Source organism: Silurus meridionalis, chromosome 4 (assembly GCF_014805685.1).
Source record: "Silurus meridionalis isolate SWU-2019-XX chromosome 4, ASM1480568v1, whole genome shotgun sequence".
NCBI lineage: Eukaryota > Metazoa > Chordata > Actinopteri > Siluriformes > Siluridae > Silurus > Silurus meridionalis.
In genome coordinates, this window is record NC_060887.1 from 20863102 (window position 1) to 20888797 (window position 25696).

General features: G+C 39.3%; 1 protein-coding gene across 1 annotated transcript; it reads right to left on the minus strand.

Moving 5' to 3' along the window:
- Nucleotides 1-1308: 1308 nt before the first annotated feature.
- On the minus strand, nt 1309-24926 carry trak1a (trafficking protein, kinesin binding 1a). Its single transcript, XM_046847042.1, is given in 17 exon segments — nt 1309-3487; nt 3490-3736; nt 5886-5988; nt 7623-7688; nt 7839-8174; nt 9697-10016; nt 10099-10332; nt 10541-10617; nt 13908-14045; nt 14156-14230; nt 14355-14485; nt 16279-16357; nt 16692-16800; nt 17026-17126; nt 17543-17659; nt 18348-18424; nt 24725-24926. Coding segments are annotated over 17 exon segments (2922 nt in total). The 3' UTR covers nt 1309-2977.
- Between the last annotated feature and the right edge of the window lie 770 nt (nt 24927-25696).

Below are 25696 nucleotides of genomic sequence, written 5' to 3' on the forward strand. Positions count from 1 at the left end.
AAATGTGCAAAGTTTGGTGCAAAATAAAAATGGTGTAACTTACATTTGCCATTTCCAACAGTAGTTTTAATATGTTAATTTCATACAGAAAAATGTAAATTGAAATACATAATAGAATTTAAATAGAATTTTGCTACCTCTATGCTTCTATATTATTCAGCCATAAGAGTTTTATTTAAGTATTAAATGAACTATTGTATTTAAGTAAGGAACTGATGGGGTGAAGAGGCCTGGGGCACAGTCAACCTTCCAGCTTATCCCAACCCATCCAGTTCTATAGCAGGCCACTTAAAATCTTTCATTCCAAACCATGTAAATGATATTTTCACAGAGCTGCTATTGTGCACAGGGGCATTGACATGCTGAAACAGGTTTGAGTCCCCCAGTTAAAATGGGAGACTCAATTCAATAGTCTCTATACATTTCTGTGTCTCCAACTTTGTGAAAACATGTGGCTGCAAGTCAGGTGTCCTGATACTTTTGTCCATATAGTCTACTTTATACGTTAAATATATTGCAGAACATACAGTAATAAAATTGTGAATGACTCAATAGTACTTTCTAAGCCTAGTTTTTATGGTTTATTAAAGTTATTTTAAACGCATAAATAGCATGCTATCCATAGAGCGTGCTTTATTTAGACCCTCATTGTTTTCAAGCATGCTTCCATTTACAATATGAAAATAAACAGAGCAATTATGTGCATGTAATTCAATCTCCTCATGAATAAACTCTCTTCCATGTGAATGCCACTATACTGTGAATTTAAAAGCAGCTGATACTTACACACATTAAGTGACTTTCACTTTTGTGTTATCAAATCATAAGCCTAAACTCATCCGTCACAAAAAGGATGAGTGAGAGCTATAAAAAGGAACAGGCATGAAGGAGGAATTACTGGTGTTTATTCACTTTTATCCTTTAATTAACTTATTTAATGACCACTAGACGGTCAGAGCCTTGCCCCAGAGGGAATATCTTATTCATTATCTTTTATTCCCAGAGGACTGAAACATCAAGTGCCAAATAAAAATGCTGTGACAGAGGGAAGAATGAATGTGTCACTCACATTCACACATCTGGTGTCAGTGCTCAATGAATACAGACCAACAGGCTGATGCTATTTTACTGATTAATCAGGTTTCGAATTTTGGATAGAGATTAGAGCCCATATGTAGGAGGGAAGAAAAGGCTGTAAGGGGCCAAATGATTCCTGTGTGTCTTTTGTGAAATGATTACTGTTAATATCCTGAGCGCATTGAATATTTTAACTATACCACTAAACAAACAAACAAAAAACACACACACTTGCATTAATTCATTTATTGATGACTTTTCTGCATTCAAACTTCCTGAAAACTAATCAGTATTTTTTTTTCTTTCGGACACTTCATTTACTCAGTAATGTATGGTATTTTATATAAAACATATTTCTATCTTTACAATTTACAGTGTACAAGTGACAAATCTTCCCTTTATGTGGCGTCAGGAAATAAAACTCGTAACTGCAATGAACATTCAGTCATGTAGGACACCCTTCTGTGATTCTGCAATACATTCAATACCAATATATTCAAGTCGAGGGGAAGTGCATATACCTCTGTAACAACCTTTCAATGCAACTAAGAACATGATTGCAATAATAATATTTATAAAAAAATACAGGCATAGTTTAGACCAAAATTAGTTATGTGCTTTCTAGACAACGTCATTTCTCGAGAATCAAATATCCTTCATATATTAAATTCAAAACTTCATTGCAACATTAAAAACCTTTCTGTTAGGGCAGCACCAACCGTAGTTACAGTGTTAACACATACATTCTGAGGCAAAGTCTTTAGTCACTCAAAATAAGGTTCAATCATCAATTATTGACATCAGGCACTAGGAATCTGCTGTCCAAGGACAAACTCGCACAATGCAATTAAAGCTTACGGATCAGTCTTTGGAGAGAAATGACCTCTCATCTAAAACACACACACTTTTACAGCTTTGAAATAGAACAGGATACTGGTCAGAAGCTTCAGTGCGGAGTTTCACGTTTCTATCAGAAGAACTGGACACCATTGTTATCCTGGAGGTTGTAAATATTTTGCCTTTGAGTTGTTGTTTTTTTTAAATGGCTTGTTAATTCACACACTTATAAAGAACATTGGTCTAGCCCCCATTCCTACCACTGAAACACCTGTCTTTGATTCCTTACAGCTCTTCACTACAACCCTGAACTCTCAGATAAAGTACAGTACTGTGCATTCCCCTTGTTGTGCTACTGCAGATTTCCTAACAGGGCCCCTTTTAAGGGCTGTTTAAAATGTTTATTACATGGTAATAAGCATTATATAACAAACCATTTGAAAGATTTAATATGCTATGATGCAGTCGTACACGGCCATGTAAGGCTGATGTAGGCAATTACAGAAATAATGGTGTGGGCAAGTACATCTATGCTATTTTAAACATTAATAATTTAATAGGATTCTTCTGAGGGCGCAGAAAGGGTTAAAATCAGCGGCATTAACTGGGTGCTAACACGTTTTTTATTGTTCTGTCTAGGATTAGCATAAGGATGTTATTAGTGTTTCAGCTTTTTTGTATAAGCCAATCAGAGGTGTTTTGGGCTTTGGAAGAGCACATTAGCACAATATATATGATTACAGGGTCATGGTGTTTTTTAGCAGAGTAATGCTTAAGCAGTCAAAATCAAAGTGCTTACAAAAAGGCCTTATGCTACAGTTTTTTGTGATGCAGAAGTGCAATTATTTCACATTTTAAACAGTAGGGGATTAAAGAATCAACAAAACATACTGTGGCCTGGCTGAATTGCAGTGTATGTGTGACAAAATAGTAATAAAATGGTATTAAATTTACAGATACTATACAAAATTATCTATACAAATCTCTTTTACAGGCGCAGTTGATCTGCTATGAGAACAATGTATTTTTCCACATATATACAGAGATGACAGTGAGGTAGTGCTCACTCCTCACTGAGGCCATCTTGTATAGAATGTTTGGGGGGCAGGAGCAAGTCTTCACTATGTGGCCCCAATCCCTTCATTGCCATACTAGCCCCTACCATAACCGGGTAACTTCGGTTTCTCCGAATTCCAGTCAGTCCTCCTATGGGGCTGGGCAGTCCAGGTTGCGTCCCGAAGTGAGGCGTGGCTAAACCAAGCCCTGGACCTGGAGTTACAGCTCTTGGGCCAAGGCTGAAGCGTTTTACCTTGTCCACAAGCTGCAGATTGTGTATGCTCATGTCTGTCTGGCACTGGGATTCCGTGCGCAGCTTGGTCTCAGCGCCCCGCATCTCCTTCAGAATAGAACTGGCGGGCCGTGAAGCAAGGAAGTTCTCATAAGGTGGGTCAGAGGGGCTGAAGTCTATAGGCAGCACAGGACTGCTGGGTTTAGATTTGGTGGGAGAGTTTGGGGGTGTCGAGGGCAGGGTGTCTTGGCCTGGGGCACTGGGGAATGTTCTGAAACAGGTGGCAATTTGTTAGGTGTGTTTTCAGCCCGGTCCCAGCTGTGAGGGTTGTAGACAGTTGCAGAAATCCCACGTTGCTGTAGGAGGCGTACCAAGCCCAGAGAGGTGCTGGTGGTCTTGGTATGCTCCCGGAGATTAGTGAAGCTCTCAGCCAGGCTGAGGCGGCGTGGCGTGCAGGGGGTAGAGGCTGGCGTAGAGTGCACACTATTGATGCTCTTCACACAGGGGGCCATGGAGGGACCTGCTGCCATCACACTGACAAAAAGGAAAATAAATTTAATTAACTTAAGACTGATACGTCAGGATTCATGTTCTTCACACAAACAGGCTGCTGGCAGTAATTTAAACATTTCCACACAGGAATCATGCATCACTCCTCATTGTCCTGATTATTGACAACGCTTATAATCTCAAACATGTTAGTCAGAGCACAACACTAGGCTGGGAAAGTAGTTTTTAACATGTAACACTGCCACTAAAAGATGAATGAGAACTTGTAGGCACCGCCTCAAACAGTTAGACCAGTTAAGTTTGGTTAGAAAACAATTTGAACATGTCTGTGGCCCATCATGCTGGTACCATGAGACCACCTCTCACCCTGAGTGGGTGTGGCTCAGAGAACCTGCTCTAAGCCTGGCCCCAGAACAACATGGTAAAGTGCTGCTTCCTCCTCCTCCTCATCATCACATGATCTGCAGAGAATCAATTAAATATATTTTGGTGCTGCTACAAGACTCCTCTGATTAACGGTCTTTGATTACATTAACTATTTAAGACGCCTCACTGTTTTTATGTGTAAAATAAAACAATCTACACCTCTATTTGTACATCAGTGGGGAAAGAAATTTCCAAACTGTGGGACAAATAAAGGTACAGTGGAATCCGCTTATGTCGATGTCCTAGGGGTCGCCAAAAAGCATCGAGATAACCGATGATCGAGATAAACGAAAATCAAAATGGCGGCAATATATTAACGTGCTTGAAATTTCTTTATGTACATGATGTGCGTTATTAAATGAGAATGTGCATGCATGTGTTTTTGAAGGTTTTTTTTACACAACAGCGTTGCCGCGATTTGTTTGATGAAGGCATGCTATAAAAATACATACAGTACATGTTTATCTGTCAGGAATCCACCTGCCACGCCCCTTCGCCCCTTCAGCGTGTCAGGTGTTTTCGGCCGCTTTCTCTGAAGCTCCGCTTCAATCGCGCACATATGGTGCTCGCTTATCATCATCACCAGCTCCTATTTAAACTTCCACACTCACCGTCCGTTATTGTTGGTATATGTTGGTTCACGGCGGTCGTTGTTATCGCTCATGTGTATCCCGGTACGTGCCTTCCCACCGGCACTCTCTCAACGGCTGCTCTTTTCTTCCCAAAGCGCATCGCGGATTCCCCCGATCCTGCCGGTGTTCATTCTATGCTTTTGCTGCTCATCCCACGTTCCGCGCCGCCAAGCGCGGCTTTCGCCTCCCGTTTATCGCATAACATTTAACAACAAAAGGCATATGTGCACTAACTAACAGCAGAGATTCACCAGTATACAATACAACACCTGTAGCATCTGTAAGGCTTGATTTTTCCGCCACTTCCGCGAGTTCTTCTGCGGCTGCACCGAGATAACCGACGTTAAATGGCAAATTTTTCACCCCTTGTGCTCAAGATATTAGGGTTCGGCGACATAAAAAAAGTCGACATAACCGATAAAAAATGCTTAGACAAAGCGAGAATTTGGCGGTTCCACTTCAAAAACGTCGACTTAATAGGGTTGTCGAGATAACCCAGGTCGAGATAACCGGGTTCCACTGTATATCTTTTCTTATTTTCATGGCAGTATTTTTAATTAAATATTAACGTCTCTTTTCTTAACAATAACAATCATTGGTATATATATATAAATTTGCAGAGAATGCATCCTTTTCCAGCAGTTACAAATTATAATGTGCACCAAGATATGTATAATTGAATAATACATTTATTTATAGTCTGCAATCAAATTGAGTTGCAGACTGAATATAAAGTGAGGTGTTTCACAAACTGTTCCTGTCATAACTATCAATTTTATCAGTCTGTAGTTTCTTTTGATTTTCAAATAGTTGGTGCTCCATCACTCAATGCTGTACTAACAGGAAGTTTTTCCTTCACTAGGATGAAAAAAAGTGAAAGATTATCCCAAACCATCAATCAGTTACCAGAAACTAGGACTCAAGTAATAATAGGTAAAACATTAGGTAGTTTGGGCTGAAAGTTTCTCAAGAAAAGTGGGAGAAAACACCGGTGAATTATTCCAGCTCTGCATAAAAGCAACAAAATTAAGACCACCGAATGGAAGGTATGACTAAAAAGAATACTGAGTCTTAAGCACCCTCTAGTGGTGGAATGCTTTTTTTTCAGGTCTCACCTGGGAGTGACTCTGGTCAGCTCATCAGAGGGGTGGAGAATCCGGCAGGTAGTGAAAGTGTACGTGGAGTTTGTGTGAGACATACATTTACCAGGAAAATGCACTGGGAACAGCAAGAGAAATCAATTAATACACATCTAAGAGGCACACACATAATGGAATGGTGTAAAACTGTATCGGAAATTGTAAAAACTAAAATATGAATTGAAAATATAGAGATAGAACATTTTGAAACTTAAGGTAAGAAACCTTTGATCAGAAACAAGTAGTGAATGTATTCTGTAATTAGCATAGTCCTAGCTCATTTATTCTGATACAGTTTTAACCATGATGGATAGGACTTAAGGATAGGCAAGAAATAGAATCACCATCAGACAAGCATGATTTTGAATTGATCACATACTGATAAAGAGTAATACATTGCCAAAGGGGAAATAAATTGACATCTGCATTTATGCAAGACGAAAAATTAGTATGTAACACTATGCAGCATGTGTCGATCAGGCAACAACGATCAGGCATAACATTATGACCACCTGTCTAATATTATGTTGGTCCCCTTCTGTTGTCAAAACAGTTCTGACCCCTCATGTATTAACAGCATTAACTTCTTCAGCAGTTTGAGCTACAGGAGCTCGTCTGTTGGATCAGAACACACAAACCCTGTCGCCGGTTCACCACTGTTCCTTCCTTAAAGCAGGATTGATAGACACTATGCACTGCAGTCCTAGAACTTCCCACAAGATCTGCAGTTTTGAAGATGCTCTGAACCAGACGTCTAGATTCAGACAACTTGCCCCCTGTCAAACTCGCTCAAATCCTTACGCTAACATCAACTTTGAGTACAAAATTTTCACTTGCTGCCCAATAATATCCCTCACACTAACAGGTGCCATGAAGTAGAGATAATCAGTGGTATTTACTTCACTGTTCATAATGTTATAAAGTTGTAACGTTATGCCTGATCGGTGTGTTTGCACTTATAAATCAGTTAGTGGATGTGAATGTGACCTACTAGCAACTCATGAGTGTTTCAGTTCTACCTCAGTCATGTGAGCCTGTGATCAGAGTGCGCTCGGTTTTTAATAGACCGTTGACACCTGAGCATTTAACATACGTGTTTTACTCCATGACCTTTTCTTGGATGCTGGCCATGTCCTCAGGTTTGCTTAGACTGTGCAAGTATGCGTGTCTGGTTGCATACACACACACACACACACACACACACGAATTCAATCTGTAGCTCTTCACCATCCCATAACCTTTTCGTCAGGTTGTGTCTTCCTTTAGTTCTAGGAAAGAGTAAAGGAGGTGTGTAACTAGATCACTGGAAAAATTGCTGTGAAACAGGCACAGATTGCTGAGGCTAGATTCCTGTGTAGCTGCTGGATCACATTCACACTCACTAATATTGTAAAAGTGAAGCACATCACTAGAGCAGAGAGAGAGAGGAGAGTATAAGTTGATAGTAAATTAAACTGAATGGATGCAGGAAATGAGAATGAAGCCCATGGCACAACTTGTATAATAAATTCTAATATCCGTCTACAGTAAAATCTCTCACACTAGGAAGCTGTAATATGTGGTAAATCAATACACAACCCTCCAAATGAAGGTTGCTTAGAATACATTCATTTCAATTTTTAAAGACGCCATTCTCATTTTGTAGCACAAAGAGAGAATGCTGAGGACCATGAAAAAGTGTATACGTAAAAACAACAAAAAAAAAATAATCACTATACTCAAAACCACTGTGACAGCACATGGCAGGCAGCGATGAGGTAGTTGTGAGTTCACTGTACGCTGTGTAACAGGAGAAGGATCACAGATATGAGACACGTAACAGGCAAATGTCCCCAGCATGCTGCTACATTCCACTGGGTTTGGCTGGGTGTGGGCAGTGGGTGGAGTTTGTAGTCAACCCTTCAGGTCAACATTAGGATACTCCCTCACCAGATGCCAAATTCTCTGCCTCGTCCTGTGCTTCTCCATTTGTCTCCTGAACCCCTGGCTCTGGCCCACGTCTCTCTTCACGGTGCTGCTCCCCCGGCCGGTGCAGGTTGGATTTTGGTGAACAGGGCAACGATCCCAGGCCTGAGGTAGAGAGAGTGGGTGGAGAATTCTGATGCGCTCCTGGTTCATCTTCCTCCAAGTCTGTAAATTTAAAAACTTCCTCAAGGTCAAGATGGAGATGGCGGAAGCCTTTGGTCACTACCCCTGGCCGAGCATCCAGAATGCCACCAAGGTTAGGTTGAGCCAGCTGCTGCCACGCATGCAGCGTCGCAGACCCTAAAGAAATCATAGAGACACAGTAGAGATCAGACAGGAGCTTTGAAATACAGAGCAATGTACTTTATGGCTGAATAATGTAATCAAGTTTCAGATACTTTGATGGTGATTTAGAGTGATAATGGCTGAATAAAACTTGCAATGCAACAGCTAGGAACAAGTCAACTTCCAAGCATATACATCTTCAGAATAGTAAATTATCCCATATACAGATGATAGGAAAGATATGCTTCTAAAGATTTGAAATGTAGTCATGTAAGACTAAATATAAAAAAAAATAAGGAATATATTAATTATGAGCTTATATTGGATAAATCGTTTCCAAAATGTTTTGCAATAAAGATTCAAACTAACAAGCAGGTCTTGAAAATCAGGAAAAACAATAAATCAAAACAGAAGGACATTACACTTTTAACATCCTTAATGGCTGTAAACTCAGGAAAATTGGGAGATTAACATAATCCCATAACAGTTAGCAGAGTTTGTACATTTGAAGTGACAACACTATTTGATCTTAATTACGCATACATTAAACTGAACATAATTTAATTTATTATACATCAATCTCAATTTGATCAATCTATGCAATGTTAAATAACAGACTGTTAAGCTTAATGCTCTTTTGACCATGCAATCATTGCTCTGAGGGTTAGGAAACAGATAGAGGGCAGTGAAAAGAAAGAGAAGAAAGAATATGAGAAAATAAGCAAAGTTTATTGAAGAATAATAAAAAATAAATAAACAGACTGTAATACAAGAAAAGGCACTTTAAACTGCAAACTGAATGAAGGATTAAATAATATAGGAAACATGAGGAAAATGTATTGTTTCTAACCAACCAGAGAGCAAAGTCATGCTGAATACTATTTTATTACTGATTATTTAGGATTTTTTTATTTAGCATTATTTATTGCAGTTACGTCGTGTGTGTAACTTTTTTTTTTACATAATCTCCGTTTCATTTAATGTGTTCCAGCACCTACAAAGTGTCCAGATTCTTAGAAGTGTTTTCATTTGACTCAAATATACTTTAATATACAATTATCATTTCATTATTGCTTAAACCTCAAGTGAAAGAGGATGAAAATAGCAAAAAACTACCAGCAGGTGGGAGTAGCAAGCTGAATTTGATAAGTGCTATTTCTTCTGTTCTCTTATGTACTGAGAACGTATTAGCAGGTTTTTTAGAAAATTAAAGACAAATGCACTCCCACCAGCTTACGTGGACTTACATAGTCAAATATTAGTCACATTTTTATTATCTATAATAAAATTCATAATGAATGTAAAGTGCACTTCATATGTATATTGTGCATTGCTGCACATATTAGACAGCAAGCCATACAGCAGAAGTGTGTGCATTCACGGAGAGTGCGGCGCTAGATCTCAAACCAACAGCGCGGCTGTGCGTTTCTGAAATAAAACGAGTGCTGTGTGGAGAGGTTGTCTGAGTGTTGGTGTATTAGAGCCCAGAGTGTGTCTAAGAGATGCAGGGCCACCGGCCTGCCTTTGTTCTGGTCACCTTCCAAAGGCTTGACGATCTGCAGCTTCTCAGGCAGGTAGGAACGATTGCTGTAGAAAGAGTAGACAGAGTGCAAAGTGCCCAGAGACAGGATGCTGTCTTCATGTGTGAGTGATCCTCCTCCTTCTCCATCACTGTCTCCACATGGCTCTCTCTTCTCCGCAGCTAGTGCCAGCAGCTTGCGTTCTCTTTCTTCCTCAAAAAAGTGCCGCTCGCTCAGGTAGTTGTCGCGTCGAAGCGAGAGCCTCCGTAGTGCTGCCTCTAGGTCGTGAGAACCGGGTGTGCCAGGAATACCAGGCTTCTTGTTCGAGTCTTCTAAACTAAAGCAACAAATGAGAGAAAGACATTAATGTTTTTGCTTAGTGAAGTAACATGAGAAAGATGAACATACCATAGACATACCATTCCTGTGGACTGTGACTTTCCAGCATCATGCTGTTGGTGCGGTTGTCGGTGACACTCCCTTCTCCTCCATAAACACTGGATCTAGGTGTGCTCAAGCAGCTGGAGTGTCGAGAATTCATGGAAGACGTCTGATTGGAGCCGGGGATGTTCATGGGGGAAGGACAGAGCGAGCGCTGGCGAACCACCTGATTGAGGTTGCGCACTGTTTGGAATACTTTCTTCGGGTGTAACCTGGAAAAACGCACGTACACCACCACAAAACAAAAACCAAAACAAATGAACAAGGTGTATGTAAACAAAAAAAAAATTTAAATTTAAATTACAGCCATGACTAAAAAAAGAAATTGAATACAGTCTATAATACCAGCAAACGTTCATTTCACTAGAACAAAAACAGAAAGTGCATTTTAGGCATTTGCATAGTTAAGGACACTGATACCTCTGATCTTCCACTTCTGGGTCAGACATCTGAATCTCTTTCCTCATAGTCCCTTCAATTTCAGCAGCTAAGGAGTCCTGTTCCATACATACAGCATTAGAAACTGGGAATAGACAGTGTTGTTTCTGGATCTGATGTACTTGTCATTTACATGCTGTAAGTCAGCTGACAGAACAATTCCGACATTGCATTCGGCATTGTCCAAGAGCTGTAAAAAAATCAACCTCTAATACCTTCCTCTCAGCATAATTAGCTTTATTTACATGGGACCACAGTAATATGCAAACTTATTTGGCAGCTAGGCAAAATCATAGATCAAAAATATTGTACATATCAAAACTTAGATAAAAGAGAAGTCATCTCTCTAGTGCAAACACTACCTTAAGTGTAACAGAAATGCATTGATCTCCACTGAAGGACTTTATCAAATTAGTATACATAAAGTAATCAAAAAGTGTTTTTCCCTTTAATTAAAATTTAAATGAAAATAATATGATCTCAAATAATAAAATACAGTGGAACCCGGTTATCTCGACCTCGGTTAACTCGACAACCCTATTAAGTCGACGTTTTTGAAGTGGAACCGCCAAATTCTCGCTTTGTCTTAGCATTTTTTATCGGTTATGTCGATTCTTTTATGTCGCCGAACCCTAATATCTCGAGCACAAGGGGGGAAAAATTTGCCATTTAACGTCGGTTATCTCGGTGCAGCCGCAGAAGAACTCGCGGAAGTGGCGGAATCCGCGGTGCGGTTTTCTTGGGAAGAAAAGCGCAGCCGTTGAGAGAGTGCCGGTGGGAAGGCACGTACCGGGATACACATGAGTGATAACAACGACCGCTGTGAACCAACATATACCAACAATAACGGACAGTGAGTGTGGAAGTTTAAATAGGAGCTGGTGGTGATGATAAAACGAGCACCATAAGTGCACGACTGAAGCCGGGAGCTTCAGAGAAAGCGGCCGAGAAAGCACCTGCCATGCTGAAGGGGGCTGAAGGGGGCGTGGCAGGTGGATTCCTGACAGATAAACATGTACTGTATGTATTTTTATAGCATGCCTTCATCAAACAAATCGCGGCAACGCTGTTGTGTAAAAAAAACCCTTCAAAAACACGTGCATGCACATTCTCATTTATTAACGCACATCATGTTCATAAAGAAATTTTAAGCACGTTAATATTTTGCCACCATATTGATTTTCGTTTATCTCGATCATCGGTTACCTCGATGCTTTTTGGCGACCCCCTAGGACATCGAAATAACCGGGTTCCACTGTACCATGAAAAACTCATCTGCGCCTAGAGCAAACTACTACTACTCATTCTCCAGCAATGATAATAGTTTAGTTACCATGCTCCTGGTGGGAGAAAGGAGGATGGTAACTAAATAAATCATCATTGCTGGAGAAAGACTCTCACCCCCTGTATGAAACAGTTTCCTCTCTGAGCAGGTCCTTCAGTGACAGACTGTTGCATCTGAAGTGTCTGAAGGATCGATACAGAAGGTCTTTTCTCCCTGCTGCTATTCAACTGTACAATCAGAGCTGCTCCCAATAAACCAGTCACCATAATACAAACTGTTATTGTGTTTTTAACTGTGCAACAACACTAATTTAAACCGTGCAATATTACCCATGTGCAATATGTTTGAAAGCGCCTCTTTTTCTTTTGTATTCATACACTGATGTATATACTTGTATTATGTCTCTACTTTTTAAAAATTAGCACAGAAACTTCTCCACTGTGGCATGGATAAAGGTATATCTTCTCATCTTATCTTACTTCAAATATTTTCACTCTGGATACACTAGTAACTCCTCTCTCAACAATGGGGCAAAAAAGTATTTAGTCAGTCACCAAAAGTTCTTTCACTTAAAAAGATGAAAGAGGCCTGTAATTTTCATCATGGGTACACTTCAACTATGAGAGACAAAATGAGAAAAAAAATCCAGAAAATCACATTGTCTGATTTTTAAAGACTTTATTTGCAAATTATGGTGGAAAATAAGTATTTGGTCAATAACAAAAGTTCATCTCAATACTTTGTTATATACCCTTTGTTGGCAATGACAGAGATCAAACGTTTTCTGTAAGTCTCCACAAGGTTTTTACACGCTGTTGCTGGTAGTTTGGCCCATTCCTCCAGGCAGATCTCCTCTAGAGCAGTGATGTTTTGGGGCTGTCGCTGGGCAACACGGATTTTCAACTCCCTCCAAAGATTTTCTATGGGGTTGAGATCTGGAGACTGACTAGGCCACTCCAGGACCTTGAAATGCTTCTTACAAAGCCACTCCTTCGTTGCTGTGTTTAGGATCATTGTCATGCTGAAAGACCCAGACACATATCATCTTTGATGCCCTTGCTAATGGAAGGAGGTTTTCACTCAAAATCTCACAATACATGGCACTATTCATTCTTTCCTTTACACGGATCAGTCGTCCTGGTCCCTTTGCAGAAAAACAGCCCAAAAAGCATGATGTTTCCACCCCCATGCTTCACAGTAGGTGTTCTTTGGATGCAACTCAGCATTCTTTCTCCTCCAAACACGACAAATTGAGTTTTTTACCAAGAAGTTCTATTTTGGTTTCATCTGACCATATGACATTCTCCTCAATCCTCTTCTGGATCATCCAAATGTTTTCTAGCAAACTTCAGACGGGCCCGGACATGTACTGTCTTAAGCAGGGGGACATGTCTGGCACTGCAGGATTTAAGTGCTTGGCGGCGTAGTGTGTTACTGATGGTAGCCTTTGCTCAGAACCCGCGTGTGGTTCTGGGATTTTTGCTCACCGCTCTTGTGATCATTTTGACCCCACGGGGTGAGATCTTGCGTGCCCCAGATCAAGGGAGATTATCAGGGGTCTTGTATGTCTTCCATTTTCTAATAGTTGCTCCCACAGTTGATTTCTTCACACCAAGCTGCAGATTCAGTCTTCCTAGCCTGGTGCAGGTCTACAATTTTGTTTCTGGTGTCTTTTGGCAACTCTTTGGTCTTGGCCATAGTGGAGTTTGAAGTCTGAATGTTTAAGGTTGTGGACCGTTTTTTTTTTGTAGGTGACCAAATACTTATTTTCCACCATAATTTGCAGATAAATTCTTTAAAAATCAGACAGTGATTTTCAAAATTTTTTCTCATTTTGTCTCTCATAGTTGAAGTGTACCCATGATGAAAATTACAGGCCTCTCTTATCTTTTTAAGTGGGAGAACTTGCACAAATAGTGACTGACTAAATACTTTTTTGCCCCACTGTATACATTTTGTACTGACACACATGGCAAAAGTTTTAGAGTTAACAAAGTGTACATCCTGCTATTCTTTAACGCATTTCAGTATTCAGTCAACCGATTCTTTAATTTTCTCTCTCACCATGGGGAAAAAGCCGAGCGAGTGAAAGCGACGCGGTGTGCTTTGAGGCACTGTCTTGTTCCTGAAGTTCTTTAACTCCTCTTGGGCTTCATGCAGCATCTCCATACACTCTGCATATTTATCCTCCAGCTCACGTAGCTGTAGAGTGCAAGAGAGAGCAATAAAATATACCATTTCTGCACTTTCAAAAACCAATTAAACGTGTAGATTATTCAATGCGGTTAACATGCTGTGTAAAATAACTTCACCTCAGCAGTAAGTTGTCTCTGCGCATCCTTGGCAGCTCCCAGATGCTGTGTGAGCTCCTCATTTTCTAAGGCATACTGCAAAACACACATCCACACAAAACACCATCAATTATAGCCCTGAAACTCACCTAAAAATAACTCAAAATCTAAAATGCTGATCGAGGAACAGATTGCAAGCTAAATGTAGTCAGACACTTACACATTTAACCTTTTTCTGGAGGTCTACAATCTGAGAGAGCAAGTGCGTTATCTCTTCCTGTTGCCTGGATGCATCTTCCGTCTTCTTCGCCAGCTCCTCCGCAAGTGACGAGATCTGTAGGTTAGCATCCCCTGTGAGAGGAGGAGACAATTTAATTTAACTTCTTTGCTAATAAAGACATCACCAAAATACACTATATGGACAAAAGTAATGGGACACAGACTTTCCCAGCCATATGTGGTTCTTTCCCAAACTGTTATCGCAAAGCTAAAGGCACACAATTGTATAGTGTATTTGGATGCAGTAGCATGAAATGTTCTCTTCAGGTGAACTAGGAGACCCAAACCTGTTCCAGCATGACAATGCCCCTGTGCACAAAGCAAACTCCATGAAGATATACTTTGCATGGTTTGGAGTGGAAGATCTCCTGCTATAGAGCCCAGACCTCAATCCTATTGAACACCTTTGGGATAAATTGGAACACTGACTGCACCTCAGGCCTCCTCACCTCACCCACATCAGTAACTGACTTTACTAACACGCTTGGGTCTGGGTGAGCACAAATGTCCACAAGCACACTATAAAATCTAGTAGAACATCTCAGCTGAAGTGTGGAGAGAATTCTAAGAGCAGAATTTGGAATAAATGTAGAACGCGATGCTTAAGAAGCACATATCATTTAGCAATATAGTGTCTGTATCTGCTGTTTAATAGAGCACATCACAAATTTAAATTGCTTAGGAATATTTCACAAATTGATCATAGTCACTGGGAGTCTTAAAAACAAAACAAAACAAAAAACGTGATTTTTTTTTTTTTACCAAAATGCAGTTTTTCTGACATAAATTCTCCAACATAAATACACCAAACTAATATAAAAAAAAAAATGCCATTTGAAATATTTTTATAGTGATGCTCGGAGGTTTGCCTGCAGAAATGACGCCGAGAAAGGAGAAATCAACAAATAAACAAACAGTGGTAAATGTGAAGAGTCTACAAATTTGCTAGCTATAGTTTGTGCTACAGTATGTGTGTGTCTGTCTGTAAATACATAATGCATCATGTGAGGGTTTTCTTATTAGGTTTAAAAAATAAACACAAAAAAACAACCCAAATGCAGCTACAGTTTATTTATACTTGCATCATCTGAACTCAAACACACACTCATTTCACACATTCATGTCTTCAGCACCACCCATATTATATTGTTTTATTATAACTACATAACTTTTTACATGCTGTTCTTGCACATTTATATGATTGCTGCTGTTGCTGTTTTGCACAACCTTTTCTGTTTATATTTTGTGTTGATTACAAGTACACTCCTATATACAGATCTCTTTCACACATTGTACTATATAACATACAGTAGGTTTACTGGTGGTGCTATTTTGTGTTTTGCGTGTCTCTCCCACACTATCATGTGTTGTCTGTTTGCACTGTTTGGTCTTGCTCTGTTTGCACTCTGTTGCACACGATGCACTTTATTTGGCTGGGACAACTTATTTTAGTCCTAAGCTCTGTGTTCTGTTATGTAGCTCTATGTTGTTTTATAATGTTTTATGTAGCACCAGGGTCCTGGAGAAACGTTGTCTGATTTCATTGTGTACTGTGTCAGCTATACATGATTGAAATGACAAAAGCTTCTTGACTCTTGATTGATCATAGTCTTTGGAATGATACTGAAAATAGATCTGATGGTGATTAACCTCGATTTTGACCTAATTACATTAATAGGACTGAGAGCATCAGCAACTCGCTGTTTTAATGATGGCCTGACTAGATAAGATAAGATAAACCCATATCTCAGGGGAAAAGTACAGTGATATAGCAGCATGACTGCATGAATATTGAGGCAGAAAAAAAATAATAAAATGTACATGAAAAGCATATATACTGTAATGCTGTGGGCAGGTGTACTCACTGAGCTCTTTCACACAGTCATTAACCAGCTGCTGTTCCTTCTCCTCGTATGAGATGGTCTCTGTCTCCAGGTGACACGCCTAATCAAAAATCATGTCAAAAATAAGAACGGGATCTTGTCGCCAACAATACATGCTTCATGTTACATTTACTTTCTTTAAAACAGTTTCTATTGTCTGGAGAGGACAATAGTGCTATTAGTTCTGCAATTACATTCTAAATTATGACCTTTAAACCTTTTGTAAAGTTTCATCTTTAATAAAGTCCACTATTAAGATTTCTTTCTAAGAATAATCAGAGAAAACATTTGATTTGCTATGAATGTATGCATTCAAGAGGTAGTTTTTCATACAACCTTTGCTCACCATTTAATTTACCTGTATTACAGGCTGTGCATTAATAAATCAGTCTCACCTCAGACCGCAGCACAACGTTCTCCTCCTCCAGGTCTTGGAGCTTTTTTTGCAGCGAGTCCAGTGGGAAGAAATTTGGCACTGACAGTAAGGGATCATTCCGTGGGATCCTGACATAAAACAACATAAAACAATCAGTGAGTCTGCAAGATTAATCTGTTTGACCTGCATGCAAGTAACAAAAAACAGAAATGGAGAGAGAAAATTCATGGAATGAAGAAAAACATAATAGAAGAAATGCCGTTATCATAAATGAATAAACAGCTGGGTGAAGTGCTGCAATTCAAATCTTTAAAAAACTTGGTAAAAGAAAGGTGGAGGTTTAAAAGACCTACGGGGTAGAGGTGACCGACTCTCCCTCGCTTTCCTCAGCAGCACTGGTATAGAACTGGAGCAGTTCATCCTTCATAGAGAGATCATGACGCAGCTGAGAAACCTGCACACACAGCAGGGACTACAGGTCAGCGCAACAGCACACAACACGGCAACGTGAACAGCTACAACATATACAAAACATATAACCAAACAGAACGCTTCTGCTTATGAACCAACAGAAGATTATGGCATGACTAAACCTTGATACTGGCTTAAACAGTCCCATAGAAAAATAGAAACATGTTTTAATTTGCTCAGTTAAACTGATTTTTGCTGAGCAGTAGAATTTGTTTATCAATGTAGCTCCACTACACGACACTAATGCAGCTTTAAATGTAGCTTAAAGAGACAGAACTGAAGAGGTAGAACTGCATCTGTTTGTAAAGTAAAAGCTTATTAGCAGGCAAACTGTCTGAGCTACAAGTCCAAGCAGAATAAACTGATCTAAAGATGAGAGAAGTGGATGGATAAAACTACCTCCTCCCTTATGTGCTCCACCTGCTCTTCCAGAAACTCATTTCTTTCACTCAGGGTTTTGTTTTTCTTCAGCAGTGACTGTCCTATGCGTGCTGCTAACTCCAAGTCCCGTTCTTTCTGCAGAAAGAAGAAAGAAAAACAGACATTTAACCGTTTAAAAAATTTAAAAACATATTTCTATACAGGCCAGTAGAGGAAGAGATGCTTTTGAAAGCCATGCTATGTTGTTTTTAGTATATTATTTGATAAAAGTGTGGGAGGAAGGAAACTATTATATGTAAATGCCATGCTCCATCTAGTAAACACTCAAACACTACTTCCTTGTAGAGCTATGCAGTACAGGGCTGTCAGATACTAGTTGCCCATCAATTCAGTTATATTTATACATTGTGTGGAACAAAAAGCAATGTCAAAATCCTGGTGGGAATTAAGAATCCCTTGTAAACATTATCTGTGAGCGTGTTAATTATTTGGCTGCATTTGAAATGCAACTCAATTTGAAGGTATTGTTTATTAAAATGTTGTATAAAAGCAATGCCTAATTGCAATCATGCCTTAGACTAAATATCAGCATGATGGATTAACTAAGACCATGTCACAGCTAATTATATTCACTTTACACACTCTTGCTCATATGATATTGGTTAAAATAAAAAAAAGAGTCACAAATCATTAAAATAAAATGAATAATAATAATAGTGGGGGCTAGAACGCACAGCAGTTGCTGCTTTCATAGTTGTGAAAAACCTTTGCACCATCCTACACACAACTGAACAAAGGCAGAACGTGGCCGTGACTAGCTTACCTCTTCAAGCAAACGTGTAACAGCATCGATGTCATTGTACGTCTTAGTCATCTGGCCCACTCTATCAGCACACAGAACTGCACCAAAAAACAGAGAATTAATGCTGTCATAATCAAATATTAAAATGCTATATTCATTTACTATTGAAATATTAATAATGTATAAAACAATAAACAGAAAGAAAGGTTAAGGGGAACTGATTTTAATCATACCTAGCAAAAACACACACACACACACACACACACACACACACACACAATTCAGAGGGGTAACTATATATTGCAGCCAAGGTATTTTACACAAAACCTTTTGGTAACCTGAAGCTTGAGATAATGATGATAGATGTTTGCACCTGAATCTAAACACAACACAGACCATACACTCATATGCACAGTTTACACATATTTACATGCATCAGCACCACTGCATTTGAGCCATTAAATAAACTCTGAGTGTACTACTGCTCAGCTTATTGGTCTGAGGAAATGAAAGCTGATGCCCACAAGCTTGTGTTGCACATACCTGTGACTCAAACACAAACTTTGTTTCTAATGTATAATAACCGACACATACACAAGTAACTTGATACTTTCAACTGTTGTTTTTCTGTATTAGGCGAGAAGTTGTTAAGGGAATGAAACTTTAACTGTTTCATGATTTCTTGAACTGTGCTACAGCCACATAATTTACTGATAAGATAAGTGCATGACTGTGCAGTTGCGCTGGTGTTCCTAATAAAGCGGAGTAATGTGAATAAATGCGTGTTGTGTAAATTTTGCTTCATATATTTCTTTATTTAGATTTGTAATAAAAAAAATCATCGAAAAGAAACGCGCGCTGCATTAATCACATGTTAATAAACAAAAATTAATTTGCATACATTTTTTGACACACCCTGTATTTGTGTGTGTGTGTGTGTGTGTGTGTGTGTGTGTGTGTGTGTGTGTGAGAGAGTGAGAGAGATTAAATAAAAATACATGGGAAAAAAAGCCTTGGCAGTAGTATTTATAACTTTCAATATGCATTATAAAACCACTATGTGGCTTCATATGTACAATAATGTTCAGAATTAAAATTACTTTGTAAACAGCAACAGAGTACGAATTCTGTTTTATTTTTTACAATGTGCAAATGATTTTATGTTCATGTCAAACAGAAAGGACAATACTGGCCCAATTGTTCTGACACTAAACAGATGCAGTGAACAACACACATTACACACTTTATTTAAGTTGTATTTTTAGTGACACTAGACAGGCACTTACGTATCAGGAAATAAATTGTTTCTTCATTAACAACATATGATTACAGAAAGTCAAAAGGTCATCAGTAGATTTTCTAAAACATTCTCAGGAACGACGTGACAGAGATAAATGATTAAAGTAGGATACAATGGTCAGTCAGATCCCAAAGTTTGCCAAACTGGTTAATCATAATAAACCATGATCATTATATCTCATACTTCCACCCAGCACACTACAACACAGGTGATGTCACTGGGTGAGTGGGAGTGGTGCAAATACCAGTGTGGTGCCTGATTGTTGCTGTTTAATTCATATTTCTGTGCTTAGTCTACATACAATCAGCACACACTGCCAAAATGTGGCTGTTGAATTTAAATAAATAAATATAGGCATCTCTACATAAGGTACATCACCAAAACCATGTGGTAATGGCTTTTATGTATGAAGCAAGATCACATTTGTGAAATCGAAGCACAAAATTAATCCAAATGATTGTTTAAAAGGGATTAAAAGTTGTGCTTATCATTTAGAGACACACCGGATGTCAAACCTGTTCCAGTGTCCGTGTTTGGATGCCAGAAGTGTAAACACTAAAACAAATTCAGTGGGGACGCTGGAACACTGCACCTGCTAAAAGCAGCTAATTTTACAATTGGAAATAAAACATTACCTTCTTCCAATGTATAAGGTTCCCCATCCTCCTGTTCATTATCAGCACAGTCTGATTCGGTGAAACTAGACAAAGCTGAATAATCCAGCACATCGGACGAGTCATATTCGTAGCTTTCTTCATTTGAGTTGTAAGGAGGCAATTCCATGGTCTTAATAGCCTAGTGGTGTAAAGTCAGACCACTGGGCCCGAGCTCCCGAGTCTGCAGCAACACTGGTCATACTGGTCAATTTATTATCCTCGGAGTAACAAACCACTCAGATATATATATATATATATATATATATACACACACACACACACAAACACACAACACTGCCCAGTGCCGACACCTGCCAACAAGCCGTGACTCACAAACGGGCGGCAACCATTTACCTAACTAGGAATCTCAGGGGAGCAGCAACTCGAATCTCAAATGATTTGTAGTAAAATCGAATTCGGTGACTACGACAAAATTCAACAAAGCATTTTAAAACGTCTGTGGTTGTAAGTGTTAACTCATGCATAATGTGTATTTTGCAACGGTTGCATTTCCCTAACTAAATAAATCACCAACACCCCTCTCTTTAAAACCCAGAATGGTTTGTTCCGTCAGTGCACCATAGCAACCTGTTAAGGCGTAACAGAGTTATCTTTGGCTACACCTGTTAAGTAGGTGTGGCCACCTGATATCCTCAGGTGAGGTCGTTTTCCTATAGTCATGCAATATGCAAACAGGGAGTGATGCAAAAGTCCTCTATATTAGAGGTCATGTATTAGCTTTAAATAAAATGCGCATTAAATGCAAAAGATGTGGAGCATTCCTTGCTGCTACAAATACATGTTTAACTGGATTAATGGATCACCTGATGGCATCCCTTAAACCTTAAGTTAGTTAAACCATAATTGGGTATGTCACTCTAAAACAAGCAAAACACAGGATACACAGTTTTGCATCAGAAGTGTTTATCTCTTTTTGAAGCACAAATAGAGTAGCTCTGACCTGCTGTATTTCCTGCATTTGTCTCAAGCTTATGATTGTGATGCTATTTGCATTGTTCTGACCAATGATTAATGAGCATTCACTCATCAATAGCTCCACATTTCTAGGGAAACACGGCAGTAATGCCTGTTTGAAAAGCAAGAGGAAACTGTGGCTGTGGTGGTGAATAAAAATGCCTTACTTTTGTTCAGCCTTAACAACAATGTATTCCAGTCATGCTCTCCACTCCTCTCTCCCCCCCAAAAAAGAAACAAGAGAATGAACACTACAACGTGGTGATGAGAGGGGTGACATCACTGGGGATTTGTCAAAAAGTCAGAGTGAGCCCCAATTTCAATGCAGATAAAGCACAATCCACCAATGTGGGTCAATGGCTCTAATAAGGCATGAACTCTCCCAGCACAGCCCTCTCCCACGCTTCTTTACAATATCCAAGTTTCACCAAATGTTCATGCCAGTCACAGACCAGCGAATTTAGGATTCTATATAGATGACTATGGGTTTATAAAAACAACCATTCTCAGTGTACATGCAAACTGCTTCTCAGTGGAATAAAGGAGTGCTTTCAGCAACAAAGCTTTCATTTGATTTTAATCCATCATATAAGACAAACCCCAGCACCTCCCATACACATGCATATCAGATTAAAGTACTTTTGGAGAAAATTTTTAAAGAGGCTAAATTATAGGAGGTAACCATTTCTTTTAAACTACATAAAAAAAAAAACTATACAGCATAAATCCACTGCTGGAAACAAACACAAAATAGGAAAAACTGTGTGCATTGCATAAGTACTTTAAGTAAAATACTATTTTTGTTTACAACTCTATTCTCTACAGGGCAAAATAAATCTCGTGGAACAGGAATAAAAATAAATAAATATAAAAATAAAAAGCTCAGGTCATCTATGGAACCTGATTATTTATTTATTTATTTTTTTACTTAAATAAGGGTTCAGTCAACCATCCTACCCTATCAACATAATGACATTTCGCTGACGCACCTACATGAACTTGAAAGTGAAAAGGGCTGTGTGTGTTGGTAACTGTCTCAAAAAAAAAACTTGAGCAAGCTACAGGATGTCTGATGCAATACATGGCTGTGAGGACGGATCATTTCTTGCTGTATTTATGCCACTGTGAGCATCCTCATTCTGTGTCCTTTTGCTCCCTCTTATTAGACAATGCAATCAATCCAGCTTGAATACTTGCACTTTTTATTCATCATGAACATTTATTTAAATGTATTACACATGCAATCATCTTCATCACAGTTCTGCATGCTCATTCTGTTAACTTCTCTCTCACCTCGTTTGTCTAATCATTGTTCATATTCTCACAGCCAGTTCTAAGCAAGGAAATGGCCATCTGCTCTTACCATCAGCACATTCTTCATAATACCAGTCCAGCTCATAGTAGTCAGCCTCCACAAATCTCTGCATACTCAGTCTCCTTCAGCTGTGAGTCGCAGCTCCTCCTGTCCAGCACCCGAGGTCACAAATTCACACGCACTGCCCCAGCAACCCATAATCTCCACTGACAGAGAGCCTATTTTGAGTAACAGTGAACAAATGAAGCTGCATACAGCATCCCATCCAAAGTGGGATGTGGAAAGATGGAAGAATTATGAGGCTGCAGTGAGGAGGAAAAAAGTGCAGAACAAGAAGCTGTACGCGGTACAGCTATAGTCAAGGTTGTATCATGCGCACCGGGGAGAGGCAACTTCCTAGCTGTGTAGCCAATCAGACTGTGCTACATCAATGAGCGTCAGTAGTCGATTTACCCATCCCCTCCTCCTTCCCTCTCCCTCCTGCCACAGCTCCCTATTTCCAAGGCAGCTCCCTCTGGAGGGGTTACCATAGCAACTGGCCCTGACTCTAGCCTGCGGTGGCATGCACTGCCTAAATTCTCTTCCACTTCCTCAGACTTTCCCCTCTCATCATTCCTTTTGTACCCATGATTCGAGTACAATGTGCGAATGAAACTGCATGAGACAGAATCCATGGCGTTACTCAAAGAGTGAACCGTTTTGGCTGCCAAATTAGACGTGAACAAGTGCAGTGCGCTGAACTACACCAGCTGTAAGCATGAATAGCACTGAAAAGACATACTTAAGCTCGTCCGCAATATTAGGATGTGGAATAAATCGCCTAATCACGAGTCTTAATCTTGTAATGTAATTTCCTGAGCCATGGATGGTTGAGGAAATGACTCACCTACTGACATCTGCTGTCTTGCCCTTGGCTTGTCCTGTTGACATCAAAGTGCAGAAGTAATGGATGTGCAAATGGTTTAGCCTGTTATTGATAATATTTAATTCAGCTCCTGTTGTGTAATTAAGTGGTATAGTTGGCAGATGAACACAAGCTATAAACACTTTGCTTGCAAGTTTACTGATCACAGTTTAGAATCATTACGCACATCATTGTAACGGAGGTATTAGAAATTCAGAGAGATTCAGGTCTGTAACAATGAATAAAAATCAATACATGGCTCACTCTATTCCCCCCTCAGCTTTAGGAAGCCTGTCTCACTCTAGACTATTTTAAACTGAGATATGAAAAGTGAAGAGAGAGAATGACAAACAATATAAATGACCTCCCTTAAAGGCATAAATCAAAGGTTATAGACAATGCAGGGTGTAAATTTGTCCAGGTCATGAGCTTTAATATTTGCAACATGGTGCTAAATGCTGTAAAGCTAAATAAAGGACTATGAGAGAGGACTGTGTGTGAGATACAGTTACTGAATACCAGGTGATGGAGCAAAACACATATTCTAACCAGCTAGTACAAATACAGCACAAATAACAAGCTAATGAACAGCCTCCACTCTTAAAGAATATATTTGCACAAGATTTTGCAATATATTTCCACTATTCACACAAGCATTAGTAAGATTTGGATGGTAATCTCAGGTAAGACAGTGTTCAGTGGGGTTGAGACACGAGTTCTTCTCCACCCAGGTTCATTACAGCTCCAGTTGTTTTACAATTTTTATGTATTGCCTTAACAGTGGAAATTGGCATTTTCAGCTTAAAGTTCCTTCTTAGTCATTGTCTCATTTATCAAATGTCAACCCACTTTTATCTCATTTCCTTTGAGTGCTCTTTAATATTTCCCAGGCTGATGAATAACTAAGAGAATTTAGCCTCTCTTTTACCTCACTGTGAAACACAAAACCAACAATGATTGATTAATAATTTCTTAACACCCAGATGAACCTGAATACTCAGGCAGGTCCTTCAGACTTCATTTACTTCAGATTGTAAGTCATTTCCTTCTATTTTCAGTGTGAGATTAAGATGAATTACCAATAGCAATTTTAATTTCAAACTTATTTTTGTTTTGTTTTAAATGATGTGTGGCAATAATTCTGGAGGTGTCTGTACATGCTTTGTGTTAATTGGTCTACATGACCACTTCAGAGATTATGGAGATCCATTAAGAAAGGGGGGGGTGGCATATAAGTAAAGAACGTACGGAAGTATTTGAGGGTCTCCTCGATCTGCTCGACGGTCAGGTCGATGTTGATGTCGGGGGAAATGAGTGGCGTGTGGAGCCAGTCGTCGTGGTCATAGCCGTATATAGTGTCTGCTCTCAGCTGATAGTGAGGGAGCTGCTCCTCCAGCAAACTGATGATTTCCACCTCTGGAAGATCCGTGCTGTTACACACATCTGTCATACACGGAAAACAGAAAAGAGAGACAACACGGGTTAAAGGCATTCAAAAGTGCAAAGAAGAGCATATCTTCTACACAGCTCATATATACAAAGAGAATGTAGAGTTAATAGTTCAGGGCTGAAACAGTGCAAAGTGTTTGCAAGTATATGGATTCAAATGTTATTAAAGACATTGTAGCTGTCCTAAATATTAAAATAATACACAAACAAGGCTTTAAGGAGCCATTGGGAGCTCTTTGCGATTGTGTTTAACAAGTATTTTTATGCTTTTGACTATTGTTGTGTCATCTAACTGTCTTTTTTTAAATGATTTGTTCCAGTAATGAAATCAGTTTTCCCTGCAATTTCTCTGCCCAGTTTAGAGCAGAAGTTGCAAAACGTTATATGCGTCTCGTGATCGTACCTCAGCCATGAAAACTCTTGAATCCAAGAAGTTTTTCAAATGTCATTTGGCACTTTTATTTACGTTTTCACTGACTGACATAGAAAGATATTCAGTGTTGCTGTCGTTCTCCTTCTCTCGTTTCGACATGCTTTTTCCTGATGAGGAAAGGTGAGTTTTTGCTTTATCTGTCCGTTTATTTTGGCCCTTTAACTAAAGCGTAGGCGGATCCTGCATCTCAGTTTATTACGTCAACAAATTGTGACATGCCATTCCTCACAGAACACGAAAGTCATCACATGGAGATTTTACGGTCATAACATGTATATTTATATGGTCGCAGGTGGCGATCAAGTCAAAAATATTACTGGCAAATGTACATTTTAGTC